The 14,970-nt window shown below is 39.4% G+C and overlaps 2 protein-coding genes across 2 annotated transcripts; one reads left to right on the top strand and one right to left on the bottom strand.

Moving 5' to 3' along the window:
• Window positions 1-801: 801 nt before the first annotated feature.
• LOC137946045 (vacuole membrane protein KMS1-like) lies at window positions 802-7,493 on the bottom strand. Its single transcript, XM_068792210.1, has 8 exons — window positions 7,188-7,493; window positions 5,163-5,374; window positions 4,995-5,073; window positions 4,391-4,696; window positions 2,237-2,391; window positions 1,951-2,067; window positions 1,562-1,738; window positions 802-1,244 (listed from the first exon to the last, which is right to left on the bottom strand). Exons 1-8 carry the CDS (start codon window positions 7,270-7,272, stop codon window positions 1,050-1,052), a joined length of 1,326 nt encoding a protein of 441 aa, XP_068648311.1. The 5' UTR covers window positions 7,273-7,493; the 3' UTR covers window positions 802-1,049.
• Window positions 7,494-10,083: 2,590 nt separating this feature from the next.
• Window positions 10,084-14,692, top strand: LOC137945721 (probable linoleate 9S-lipoxygenase 5). Its single transcript, XM_068791710.1, has 9 exons — window positions 10,084-10,287; window positions 10,882-11,171; window positions 11,746-11,986; window positions 12,080-12,418; window positions 12,554-12,639; window positions 12,774-12,881; window positions 12,982-13,286; window positions 13,381-13,644; window positions 13,746-14,692. The coding sequence occupies exons 1-9, from the start codon at window positions 10,089-10,091 to the stop codon at window positions 14,512-14,514; spliced, it is 2,601 nt and encodes an 866-aa protein (XP_068647811.1). The 5' UTR covers window positions 10,084-10,088; the 3' UTR covers window positions 14,515-14,692.
• Window positions 14,693-14,970: the final 278 nt, after the last annotated feature.

The raw sequence follows: 14,970 nt of genomic DNA, 5'->3' as shown, positions 1-14,970 counted from the left end.
ATTATTCTCATCTGTGGAAGAGAATTTGTTCATAGAATCCATCCTCCGGTCTGAAATTCTGGTTATCTTTTTTTTTTTTTTTTCTCACACTTTTATGTTTGTTCCAAATTTTCAATGACATCTTAAAAATACACGAAGACTAGTGTAAAAGGTGACATTGCTGGACTGGGTTTCGGTTTAGGACGAACTGACGAAGTCTGCCTTGATAAGAATCCCTCCAATAGTAGCTGGAGGAGAAAACAATTGATTAGTACAAAAAAGTCTCTTTAATTTCTTTAGCTCCTTTAGCCAAGTTTTGATTTCTTTCTTTCTTACTATACTTTTATTTATGGCCGACAAGTGCGTACCGTAGCTGTTTTTCAAATATTCGAGATGCTTTTTCAAAAGCTTGAAGTGATCGTAACAACCGAGAACTGATAACATTCCAGCATTCACATTAAACCTTTTATCATAAGCCTTACAGAAAGAACCGAGTTGGATTTCCATCCGGTTAGAACAGCATTGATTTCTTTTACTGAACGCTTAATTCTGAAAAATAGTTTATATCTCAATGACATTTGATCTCGACACTAATTAAGTCTTTGTTATTGTTTTAGAACGGCCAAAGACATCTAAATCAGTTTGATGATAATCTGCCAATTGCTTAATAGTGAAGAAGTCCGTCAGGGTCGAGGGTGATCAAGGTTTTCCAATTTTGTCATTTTTTTTTTCCTTTTTGTCCAATGCAAAGAAAGCACCTGACAGAACATTGTGCGTTGATTCTAAGATCGTCCATAGATACTCGATTAATGCGCCAATCAATCAATAATGATGTCACATTTTCTCAAAAGAATCAACATTTCCAGATTCAATGCCTGCAGAGAATAATGGTTCAACTGCCGCATATGCTCCCCTGATTTAAAGAGAATTTTACAAACCCATACTTTGTAAACGTCGTGGTTAATTCTATACATGACAAAAGTTGGCCTTTGAACTGTCGACAGTCATCCCAAATGGTTTCTGTATACCAAAAAATGTCCACCTGTAGGAAACTGGAGACGTTAATCCTGTTACTTCTGAGATGTATGCGGGCACTCGCCACTGTAACCACTTGATGAAGATGACAAAGCGGCCACCTCCAATTCCTGTTGTTTCTTCAGAAATCTCTGTGCAGTCGAGTTGACAATCTTAATAAAAAAGTGAATGAGCATGAGCCAGACTACAGTAGTCCAGATTGAAGACCATGACAAGCTCCATTTCTTTGCCTGGACAAAATAAAGTAGCAGTCGTCAATAGAAAAACCTGTAGCCGGGAAACTATGTGAAACAAAAAAAGACAGAATTTGTCACATTTAACTCCTTGTACTGCAAGGCTTTACCCACAAGTAATTGCATTAAACAAGAAAGAAAATTTCAAAATCAGCATTTCAGTGGTGAGGGCCCATTATTAGTATATACTACCAAAAAATTTCTCTAGTTGCCCTTGTTTTGTTATCTTTGTCACATCTTCAATGCTTGTACAGCAAGCAATTAATAATGATAGTACAAAGTACTTAAACAGGCACATATCTAAATCCTGATACCTTAATAGTAGGAGATGGAACGTGAGCTGTAAGATACTTCTCCTTAACCTTGTGCAACTTTGAAATGAGGCTAGGCAAGATAGAAGAAAGACCATAAATATGTCCAAACACCCAAATCAATTCGTTTTCTATCCACTCCAAAAGTTGATTATTGCAAACGGAAATGATAAAAACCGTCTGGTAAACAAACAGGGAGTCAGTAACCATATGAATTGCATATGAAAACTCATTTTGTGGAAAGAGTTAAAGCAACTTAAATGAAGTACAAATTTATCGAGCACAACATTACTTAGATTCAAACCAAAGCAGAATACCTATCAATGTAAATAGATTAAGAACTAAACTAACAACTTCATCAACCAAAAAGGGTGAAGAAACTTCAACAGAACCTGTATGTGTGCTTTAATCAAAGCCTTCCCCGTCAAGGTTGCAAGAAAAAACTCCCAAAATGGTATTCCGAATTGCCCACACATAATACCAGCTAGATCAAATAATGGGTTAGGCACCTGAAATGCATTAGGTAATGTACATCACCTTTCAATATCTGCTTAATGACAAGAAATACTTAATATCCATGGTCAACCATTAATAAAAGAGATGTGGAAACCAACAGTAATAGGAAAATGACTAAAACACCAGAAGAAACTAAGAGAAAGACATGAATTAGCAACTAACCGAAGCAAGTATTAAGATAGTAAAAAAGTTCAAATGCTGTGAATGAGAAAAGAGCCAATATTGGAGACGATTAAGATAACCAGTTCTGGTTCCAGTTTCTTTCGAAGAAGCATCAAATTCCTCCATGTTTTCCATCTTGCGACCTGATATACGCGCTGAAACAAATGGAACCCCATAAATCAGGTAATAACAAACAAAAACCCAAACAGATGCCTCCCTTCTCTTCTTAATAAAATTTTCTCGCCATCCAAACTAAAGCAAACACAAACTCATGAGAAGAACATCCTGATGCTAAGAAAAAAGGCCAATACTAACAACTACAATGCTCATATGTCAAGGCTTTTTAAAAAAGACTGCACATCAAATGTATCCACCAAGGAATACAAGTGGATACTTCTAGTGCACAAAATACGCCCATTTTGTCTTGGACATTAGACGACTACACAAGTCAGCAGTTCCCCAGATTTTTTTTCTTTTTTGAGCAAAACAGCAGTTCCCCAGATTCCCCACCATGGAATCAGAGAGGTAACTATTGTAAAAAATCACAAGCCACACTTAAAGAAGTTCAGATACTATAACATGATAAACGGACACACTTTTCTAAAAAATGATAATAATAATAAACGAAATCCCAGACCCTTGTTACAACTAAAACAACTAAACAAATGTAATGGCCAATAAACCACCCTTCTCTCTTGATAGTGGATAAGTTTAAAACAAAAACAACCAGATTTTGAGAATTACAAGCACCACCTCAGGCAGTCAGGATTCAAAGTTATACTAGTCACAGATTATAGTTTCTTAGGAATTTTCTAAAGCTCTTACAAATGTGATCTGTATTTCTGATACATAAATATAAATATCACTTAGCGCCAATAATGTGTCCAATTCATGGAAAAGTTTAACACATAAACCACCATATGCCTGTGCTCTATGTGAAAAGCTTAATTAATCAAATATAGGTCAAATTGAATACATCCCGATTGGTAGAACTATCAAACATGCTCAGAATCTTGTGGGGAAAAAAACACTCTGAGATTCTGAAGCCCATGACATTCAGCTCAGCAGTCTGAACAAGCAACGGTACAATTTCTCATACATACTTTTTTTTTAACTGAAAACAACTTTACCCATCTGAGGCATATGAACCTGATTGGACAAGCATGCCTCTGTCCTACATATGATGACATGATTCTTTTGTCAAAGTTTTATTCATAATTATAGGACTGTCATTTTGCAGTTGCCTCATGCTGTAATTTGAAGTGAAGGACTGGCACTTTTTCTCCTCATATATTGCTAAAGTATTTGGATAAATTTTCTGAAAACTACCCACAGTAGTATTATTGGACATTTGAACAGAAAAGGTATATTCTAAGAACCCTCTCGATCACACTTCCTGCAGAAAAGGCCCATTGGAGAAGGTTTTCTGGTTCTGTTCCTTCCAGAAATGCCAATGAACCACAGTCAGCATGATTTTCCAAATAATTCTACCCATCTCCGGGAGAGAACAGCAAACCAGAGTTTTCTTACTCAGACTCAGGACCTGACTCAGACACTTGAAAATCCGAGTCAAAACGACCTAGTCAGATCACAACTCATCGTCTGGTGTCGGAACTCAGGGCAAGTCAGAGGAGACCTCGGCTGGAACAGAAGGGTCAAGTCCCACTCCTGACTTGGCTCACCCAATCCCAAATCACTTGCCCAAGTCGCGAGTCGACTCAGCACCACAGAGCATGCATAGCTACTAATTAAAAAATTTGGGCTCCATGCAAGTAATTACATTCTCCCTTCCAGAGTGCAAACCCCCCCCCCCCCCCCCCCCCCCCCCCCCCCCGCCCACAACCCCAAAGCACTATTGGTATCATTAAGCTTAACTTTAATGGGAACTCCAGTTGTGGTGGTGTTATTCACTCCCATGGGAGTGAGAAACACCTTTCCCAGTCAAGCCATTTAGGTGCAGCTGATTCTAACAAAGCAGAATAAATATCTCATCTTTGTGGGATGAGATTTTCTAGACTCACTACTCAAGTCCCCTTGAAGTTGAAGGAGATTTACATGGTCGGTGTTAGTTGATTTCCAATCAAGGTTGTGAGTCCTTTTACTAATTTTCTGGCACATTAACTCATTAAAGAAGTAAATAACTATGGCATATACCTGCTCTTGATATAAAATATGGAGGAAGCTCCCCAAGAGCAGTACCAAAACCCCATAATATGGCCTCTAGTTGAACTTGAGGCAATATGCTGCTGAGTGGCACTCTAACAAGAGAATCAGGCAATGATGGAAACACTGGCGGTCCAAATTCTGTGCAAGCCTTGTCAAGCCAAGACGGGCCCCTTTCCAATTGAATGGTATCATATGGAGCAGCCTTCAAATCAACTCGGCCACATTGCATGGCTTTTATAGTGAACAAAGCAATATGTGGGCCCAGATATAATACAAATGTGTGCAAACCAGATCCTGCAAAAGGCCATGTAAATTGGTTAAGATATACGTTACTCATCAATGGAAGGCATATTACTAGTTCTCAGCCAAGATAGTCAGACCAGTTCTTCATGCAAGAAATCAACAAGCCAAGCAAAGAGGAAAAGAATCCAGCAAAAAAGCTCAGGAAAATACAGTACAGAACTTAACATCATAAATTCTTTTTAAATCAGCCTGATGTTCACACCCTTCAAAACAGAAAACTAAGTTACTAAGCAATGTGTGACCTATAACTTGACTTTGAGAAACACCTAAAAGACCACATTTGTCTTACCAAGTCCAATTGATGAAGCTACTCCAAGTGCAATCCACCAGACTACAAATCTTAAGTAGCTGAGAATTTCCTGGAAATGCTGCACAAATATGGCACCACTAAAAGTTAAAGAACCAATCTGTAAAAATTAGATCCAACATTTTATAGACAGATTGTGCAACCTAATACCTTTTCATAAGCATCAGCAACACCAATGAGACAAAGTCCGGAAGCTACTAATACCACACTTAATACCATAAGCCAAACACCCCTAGACAATACATATAACACAGACTGCTTTAAATATTGCATGATAGCCAAAATAAAAAACTTTAATGTCTTAAAGGGTTGTGACATCAATGTCAAATTTTCTAGTTCGACCCGATGTTTCTCCTGAAGACCTGCAAAATTAAGAGATAACAACAGTTAAGCACAGATGAAAAATTCCCCCAAACTTCTTCTCCGGCAGAAAAGCACAGCTAGCTGTAATTTCTGAAACATCACTGATCACATTTATCAGATAATTGGAAAAGCACAAGTCCATCCATGCAGGAGTCACAAAAAGTTAATATTAACATTATTGAGGAGCTAGAAATAAACTGCTACAACATGAAGCAGGCATAGAGGCAACTTCAAATATAATGAGATTTGAAACCTTAAAAAATACAAAGTTTTTTGAACTATTGACCAAATGCAGTCCACAAAGATACTGCACACAGAGCACAATAAGCAAACAATGATACTCAAAAGTTCCTTCAGTGACTTAAGATCAGAATAGTAAACTCCTCAAAGTGAAATTTGAATCTTGTAGCCAAACAGTGAGCTTAAAACAACTTAAAGAGAATAGAGGAAATTGCTATTATGTCAATTCAATGACCATATCACTAGCTATGTAGCTCCACAAAAAACAGCACAATGAGCAAATTCGATCCAGCAATTTGAAAAAGAAAAAGTGTATTTGTGTGGTCTTTATTTCCTGGGAGATTATACCCATCATTCAGATTCCAATCCAATGTCATTGAATAACATATTTGCTCCTAATAACTACTCCCTCGACCTATAATATAGTTCTCCCTAAATCCTTGATTCAATTGTTCAGCACATTAACCATTCATCCCCAAATCAGACCTCACGAGATGGACCGAAGATACACCAGTCCCTCAGGAATAATTTCAAGGCATTTCAAATTCTGGTGTATAAGATGAACAAAGGAAAGAATTAACCACATAATAAAATATTGATCCAGAAAAGAGTCACAACCTAGAAGTGTTCAGAAGCAAAAAAGAAAGTCATTATAGTCTTTTTTTCCATTCACACTTATTTTAGATGTACTTCAGTGTCTCTGTATTACTGCTTGCTCATTTTGTTTGCCCGCAAAAGCTAAAAAAAACATGGACTGCTTCCCAGGCCTCCTTGTCGCATCACGATAGAAGTCAGCAGGAAGTTAAGTCATTATCAAATGCCATACATAGCCTAAGAGAGTCGGAGAGATCAGCATCAAATATCCAAATAGGATTTGTTAATAATATGCTAAAGCTCAAAATAGTTTGCCAACTTTCTTAGTGTAGTGGAGTATGAATGGTTGATTTTGAACTGAACATAAACGCCATCCATAATGAATGAAAATCATTTGCGATTCTTCCCCTATTTTTTTCCCAAGATAGCTGAACCTAAATCAATTTTTAGACTCGTAATCAACATGGTCCGCTGCAGCGAAACTTCATTAATTTACTTTGCGTTCACGCCTCTAGTTGGATAACCCTATATAAAAGCCACTAAGTATTCAATTTTTAGGAAAAAAAATGACAACTGATAGTAAAAAATGGAGTTAAATAAGAGGTAGAAGAAAAACATTTTCGGGGAGCGGGTACTAATAACTAACTACAATCAATTCACGTTACATTTTGGGTTCAGTCTTTTTTTAGCACTCCCGGATCTAAAATATGCAAGTCTACAACCTCAACACCTTGGTGCACAAGATGCGCAATTATATTATACTCTCCAATTTAGTGCAGCGGAGAGAAGATTGATCAAAATTGTCGAGGCGAAACGCTCAAACTTACGTAAAAAGGAAATGCCTAGATCTCCAGTTCAGATCAGAAATAAAAAAACCGAGACTAAACTTTCCGGCTTCAACTAAAAAAATCACAACTTTCCAACATAAATCTTACAGAAAGTTATCAAACAAAACGAATTGAAGAACCAAAAACTAACCGGAACGTGAAACACCATTGGTGACATCTTGATGTGAGGCTCGAGAGGGTGGCTTTTTCTGGATCTCCATTTTTCCGACCCCCATCAACCCTCACCTGTTCCAGCTCATTAAATCTGAAACCCTAAAATCGGTAGGTGAAGCCCAGAGGTGGAGATCGAGTGGAGGGATAATGAAGTAGATGAGTCCCGCAGGTTTGAGCAGATGGAGGAATCAGCAGATAGAACACGTCCGTTGGCGTGAAAATCTTTTCAGAGCTTTTATCGCTCTGATTTCTGAACGCCCGAACACGAGAGTCGGGGAGAAGCGGTTTACACTCCCCGAAGTCGTTTAAATAAGCGACAACTTATTTTTAACTATTCGTTATTGAGTCTTAATAAACTTGGTTAAGACGAGGCGTTTCGTGCGAAATTTGCAAATCCCGCACCCTACTGGCTCGAAAAGATGGGCTTGACGAGATCTCTCAGCGCTCAAAACTGCGTCCATCAGAACAATCGGACGGCTAATATTTCGCCTTTGACAAAAGAGCAAAGGAAGTTTTTTTTTTTTTTTTTTTTATCTTATCAGTTATCACCGACCAAAAAACAAAAGATAACTTTCTAATTTGTAAATAATGTGTTTAAAATATATTTTTAATTAATTCAATTATATTTTAGGTGGAGACATGCTCTAAGCTTATTAGATTCACCGAGTCGACTCCTAACTCAGCATGGTCGACTCATAAATTTTACGAGTCACTCGGACTCACCCCGTATTCTTTTGAAATGATGGCGATGCGCCCTTAATGGCCGCACCGACATGGGAGTGCGTCCATAAGTTTTGGCGTGTTTGACTGTTTTTAGGGTTGTTTCTGTCTGCTTCTCATCAAGGTAGCAAAATGTTTTGTCAAAGTTTATCTTAGGTGGGCTGCCTATATCTGGAGATCCACCAAGCCAAATTGCCACTGATAGTGGATTCGTTTCGTGAGGGAGAGAGAAATCTAAGCTGAAGAGTCTTCTTTGGCTTCAAAAGGAGGTAGGACTAGGGAGAGAGACATTTGATTGAGAGAGTAAAAGGAAGGAGTCTTGTACGCTTCCATGGAGTTGGTACGACGGGACTTTTTTGAACTTCTTAGACTTCAACGAAAATAGGGGTATGGCTAAGGTTTGAGAGAAAGAGAGGGAGACAATAAAATTTTCTCTTCTCTCTCTCTCTATCTCTCTTTCTTTCATTTTCTCTCTCTTATTTAATGATATTTTTTTTATATTTTTATTAGTCATTCCCATTTAATGCCACTGCTCAAACCCCGTGTTACACCACATCAATGGAAAAATGAAAATTGGTAAATAACTACGATCAATTAATGGTGGCCTATTTCTCTTACGTTCATTATCAGTCTCTCACTGTCCTGATTAATCCATGAAGTAGAGGCGTCATAGAAAATGTAATAAGGAAGACATCGCTTGCAGAGAATAACGTGTCGCCCAACTATAGAGCCAAATGCATGCCAAGCAGGGCCTGACTTCGAGTCCAAGAAATCTCTCTTTGGCTTCCAACTCTTCTCATTTAACCAATTAAGCATTATTTACCCTCCTGAAAACATTTTTTGTTATAATGAAACGGTTGTGAAATTTTCTTTAAAAAAAATTCTGAATAGTGATGTTTCTGTCACATTAAATAAATTGATAACGATGAATTAAAATATGATGTGAAATAAGCTTGAAATGATTTAGCTACATCAATGCTATAATGGCCACAGTTCATAAAAGTCAATAGCATTTTTCTTCATTTTCAAAAGTTGTGGAAAATAAACACATAATTATGAAAAATATTAATTGACAAAATAAAGTCATTTCTAGTGCACATCAAGAATTGTTGCATCACTTGGATAATCTTTGTTAAGAATAATACACACATGAGCATCATTGGCTAATAATACGATGAATGAGCATAATTCTGGTGTTGCATTAATCTTATAAGATGAAAACATATTACTTTTACTAATTTTTATTTTTCATTTAATTTGTTTGTTAAATCTCATTTAGTAACTTCTTATACAACACTTTGGAATATTATGTTACAAACATTACTTACATAACCTATTCCAGTTAAAGAAAAAATGTTGAAGTACAAAACAAAAAAACGTATGCTACAAGTCAATGGATTAACATTTTTACAAAGAATATAAATAATTTCTCTTCCAAACCAAAGTTGAGTCGATTATGAGAATTAATTTTGTAGACATCACTATGTACATCATGAACATTTATAATAGATAATTTGTGCTTTTACTTATGCATTTTAAAATAATATATTTTCTTAATATAAAGACTATTACGACAACTTCCTTAATATGTATAAATGCACATATTTTTCTATCAATGTTACAATTGCATTATATCAATATATAAACATGACATAAAAAAATCACAAATAAATCACACATGACATGGTTATTGATATTATTCATGAGCACAAGTATGGTGCAAAATTCACAATTAGAACATCTTTAAGTACCAATGGCATAGTGACTTTATTTTTATTGCATTACATCTAATTGGGTATGAATTATGAATTATCAAAATATGTTATATTGCATTTACATATTCTTTACTTTTTTACCGAATACAAATAAATTATTATCTTAATCAACAAAAGAAGAGAATGAAAAAACATATATTATAATATTTTATATTAGATTATGTAGCTCTAATTGGTTTCCACTAGTAGCAGAATCTAAGTATGCCGCTTCCCCAAGCAGGAATCGGTTCCAATCTTTCTTTCGTGAACGATAAGCTATTTGGAAGCGCATTTGAAAAGTCTTCCCAGGCAAAATACCGAGTAGTTGTCCCAATTTATGTCTATAAATTGCCAGCTTGCCTGACCCTATCCTTTGTTTTCTTTCTGCTTCTCGGAGGAACTCCATGTTGATGAACATCATAGACTGGGTGACGGGGAGGGGCAATAGGAAAATGGGCGTGAAAATCAAGGGGAACGTTGTGTTGATGAAGAAGAACGTGCTGGGATTCAATGATTTCGGTGCTTCATTGCTTGATAGGCTTCGTGAGTTCCTGGGAAAAGGAGTTACCTTCCAGCTTGTAAGTGCTGAACATGGGGATCCAGGTAAGCTCATCTGCTACTGGTTTTCTTGTTTCCATTTTATTGCCGATTGTCTTCAACGGTTGCATAATGAGTTTCCTGAGGATTTGACTAAAAGGGGAACTTGGTTTTTTTTTCTTTTTCTTTTTGAAAGTTAAAGATGTGTTATTTTCCTTTGGGAATGGATTTGGAGACCTATCACAGATGGATTAAGCTGCTATTAGTAGTTCTGCTTTCGGAAACACAGATCGAGCAAGGTGAAGAAACGTGCAGTGAACCTATGAACCAGTGTTAATTTTGTTTCTAGAATGTGGTTGCTGGTAGGTTTCCCGACTGAGAAAAACTATATTATATCTAATATCTTGGGCGATGTGAAATTAATGGATTATTTTAAGGCATCGGAAACGACGCAAGCAGCAAAGCCAAAATGTAAAGAAGCTTGTCCACCTTGAGTTGCATCTCTGCTTGGTCTTATTTAAATTAAATCCTTTTCTATGTACTTGGAATTCCGACATTGAACGAGAATTTCTATCCCATATTACTGGAGTTCAAAGGAAATAATGTTGCCTTGGCATTTTCGCAAACGATAGATACTCATTTTACATGTTCGATTTGCAGAAAAAGAGAATCGAGGGAAGGTAAGCAAGACAGCCCACTTAGAGGGCTGGATCACGACGATAACGCCGGCGGTGGCCACGGAGTCATCGTTCAAGGTGACGTTCGAGTGGGACGAGAGTCTGGGCATGCCGGGAGCCATCATAGTAAAGAACCACCACCGGAGTCAGTTCTTGCTCAAAACCATCACACTGGAAGATGTCCCCGGCAAGGGTTGCCTCCATTTCGTGTGCAATTCTTGGGTCTTCCCCACAAGCTACTACGAATACGACCGCGTCTTCTTCGTCAACGAGGTCGGTCTAATCAACTGATTCAATAATTCTTTGCTTTCTTTATTTGCGAAGTAAACGTGGGGTTAACATATTTTCTTCAAAGTAATTGAAGTCGCTTTGGCGTATTCTGGCTACTCTTTAGATGAGGTGTTAGTGTTACCGTGCTCCCATCATAGCGTTAGTGAAAGTTAAAAATAATGAAAAGGATTTATAGGGCTTTCACGAAAAGTTGTTTTCTGGTTTTTTCTACAGTATGGCTGAATAAAAGTATATAGATCAAGCCCACATGCTTTTCTGATTTTGGTGCATTTTTTAAAACTGTGAATCTCGATTTAGAGAGTGGGATCTTATTCGGATTTGCCATTGGCCCATGGTTTGAGGGCACCTGTCCTCTTTCTTAAAAGCATCTGATTTTGTGTCATCCATCTGCTCCTTTGTCCACCGGTGATCTGACGTGACTGATAGATAATACGTGATCCGTACCTTTCCAGCTGTATCGTTCACGTGTCGGATTTCAAGAGGGCGAGACAGCTGCTTAGGAGCTATAATTTTTCCTCGTTAGTCACTAATATTTAGCTTTTACACGGTTGGCCAGACGTATCTACCAAGTCAAACGCCCGACCCTCTGCGCAAGTACAGGGAAGAGGAGCTTGTGCACCTAAGGGGGGATGGGACCGGGCAGCTCCAGGAGTGGGACCGGATTTACGACTACGCCTACTACAACGATCTTGGTGATCCGGATAAGGGACCCGACTATGGCCGCCCTGTTCTCGGGGGCTCCCCACAGTTCCCTTACCCACGCAGGGGACGAACTGGTCGAAAGCCCACTAGGACAGGTGAGCACCCCACCCTCATTCGTTTTCTTTCTCAAACACGGATTCTTAATGGAAAGAGTTGACGTCTCTGAATGTCTGCTTCCGTGTTTGTAGATCCCAACACCGAGAGCAGATTGCCCCTTGTAAGCCTCGACATCTATGTCCCAAAAGATGAGCGATTTGGTCACGTGAAGATGTCGGATTTCTTAGCATATGCTCTCAAATCCGTGGTTCAGTTTATACTCCCCGAGACGAAAGCTCTGATAGATAGCACACCCAACGAGTTTGACACCTTCCAAGACGTTCTCAACCTCTACGAGGGCGGCATTCAGTTACCCGACCTCCCTGCGTTGAACAAGATGAAGGATATGATCCCGTTGGAGATGATCAAGGAACTCGTTCGGACGGATGGCGAGCGACTCCTCAAGTTTCCCCTGCCCCAAGTCATTCAGAGTACGCCTACGCTTCACGCAGTCTTTCTTTTAAAGTTGGTTTTTCTATCTTCTCTGTCTCTGTCTCTGTCTGTGAGCTGACAGGTTGAATCGAATTCTCTTGTTACGTTACTCATACGACCTCCGTGGGGTGCAGCCGATAAGTTTGCTTGGAGAACTGACGAAGAATTTGCAAGGGAAATGCTTGCAGGACTGAACCCCGTCGTTGTTAGCCGGCTTCAGGTGCATTTAAGCTTCCTCGATTCCTCTACTCTTCCGACTTCACTTGCTACCTGTACGCTGTCTTTTCTTCTTTTTCTTTTTCTATTTTTTTTTTGTTTCTGATTGAAACACACGGGCACCTTGTCGTTATCTAGAAATTTCCCCCAGTAAGCAATCTTGATCCAGAGTTATATGGCGACCAAACCAGCATCATTACGGCCGAAGACATTGAGAAGAACATGCAAGGGTTGAGCGTAAGCCAGGTATGGTCTCTTTACTCGTTTTTATTGTCTTGCTCCAAGCAAACGTGCACGCTTCGCGTTCCAGTTCTCATTTCTTGTAAGCTTAATTAATGTCATGCAGGCGCTTGAGAAAAACAAGCTCTTCATCTTAAACCATCACGATACATTAATGCCGTACGTCAATCGGATCAATTCGACCTCAACACAGATCTATGCCACCAGAACGATCCTCTTCTTAAAGGATGACGGATGCCTGGCCCCTCTAGCGATAGAGCTGAGCTTGCCTCACCCTGACGGAGAGAAATATGGGGCGGTCTCTGAAGTCTACACTCCGGCCAAGGAAGGGGTGGAGGCCTCCTTGTGGCAGCTAGCTAAAGCTTATGTTGCCGTCAACGACTCTGGTTGCCATCAGCTAATCAGCCATTGGTAAAATTATAATCTTTCTCGGGTGTTCGTCTGAATACTCCAATAAGTAATGTCTTCGAAACTGGGTCCTTTATTCGTGCTACTATTAATACAGGTTGAACAGTCATGCCGTGATGGAGCCCTTCGTTATCGCTACCAATAGACAATTGAGTGTGATGCACCCAATCTATAAGCTTCTACTCCCGCATTACAAGGACACAATGAACATCAATGCCTTAGCTCGGCAAATCCTAATCAATGGTGGTGGATTGCTTGAACTGACGGTTTTCCCACGGAAATACGCTCTGGAACTGTCATCGATGGTATATAAGCAGTGGGTGTTCACAGAGCAGGGACTTCCTACAGATCTACTTAAGAGGTGACTACAATCTTTAATACTGATCTTCCTATATCTTCACTGTTTGTGTGTAAATGGGTTCTGTCAAAATGACTCCGTATGCCATTTTTGTATCCTTTCAGAGGAGTTGCGGTTCGCGATTCAAGTAAGCCCCACAATCTTCGGTTGCTGATAGAGGACTATCCTTACGCTGTTGACGGACTCGAGATCTGGTCGGCAATTGAGAAATGGGTTGAAGATTACTGCTCCATTTACTACCCCAGCGATGCTGCAGTTCAAGCCGATACCGAGCTCCAGGCCTGGTGGAAGGAGCTACGTGAGGTAGGCCATGGCGACAAGAAAGATGAACCATGGTGGCCCAAAATGCAGACAGTGTCCGAGCTGACCCAGACGAGCACCATCATTATATGGATTGCCTCCGCCTTCCACGCTGCGGTCAACTTCGGTCAGTACCCTTATGCAGGATACCTCCCCAACCGTCCAACCGTAAGTCGCCGCTTAATGCCAGAGCCTGGGACGAAGGACTATGAGGAACTCGAGGCAGACCCAGACAATTTCTTTCTGAGAACCATCACTTCCCAACTCCCGACCCTGATCGGCATCTCCCTAATAGAGATCTTATCCAGGCATTCGTCTGATGAGGTTTACCTCGGCCAGCGGGACACCCCTGGATGGACCGCCGACGAAGCTGCTTTGAAGGCATTCGAGGAGTTTGGCAAGAGGCTGGTACACATAGAAAATAGGATAATAAAGATGAATAATACGGAGAAGTGGAAGAACAGGGTGGGACCTGTGAAGGTGCCGTACACTCTTCTCTACCCAAACACCTCGGATTTCACTGGCGTTGGAGGTCTCACTGGAAGGGGGATTCCGAACAGCGTCTCTATATAAGATTTTTCTTTAAAAAAAATGTTCATTCATGCATCCTAGGAAGTAGGAACATTTGGTGATAGTTTCTGATTGCTTCATTATTGCTAGTAAAAAATGGGGCCATCAGCTATACATATTTTTCATGTAAATAAGACCTGATGTTAAGTTAAAATGCCTCTGAAAATGATCAATAGTTGTATAAAATTATCTGGTACTGAGTTGGATATCGTATCAGCTATCCAACTAACTTCCATCAGATCCAGATTCTGGATAGTACCCAAAATTTCGAATTTGGTTTCAGATCAGATCTGGTTATTATCCGGATCTGTGTGACTTGGGCTTTGTGGGGGTTTCTTGTGTGAGGTATTGAGGTCAAATCTCACCAAGGCTAAAAACTATACTCCGGCCATGGCTATAAAACTCAGACTGGACCAGACGGTTGAACTAGGTTCAGTTGGACCTTGTCCCTGTCTGGGT

This window comes from Aristolochia californica, unplaced genomic scaffold, assembly GCF_029961685.1.
Source record: "Aristolochia californica isolate CCGP_79_NKW_82.1479 unplaced genomic scaffold, dmAriCali1.0.hap1 SCAF_12, whole genome shotgun sequence".
NCBI classification, from domain to species: Eukaryota; Viridiplantae; Streptophyta; class Magnoliopsida; order Piperales; family Aristolochiaceae; genus Aristolochia; species Aristolochia californica.
Note: the sequence above shows the minus strand (reverse complement) of the source record. Positions and strands in the feature narration are given on the sequence as shown.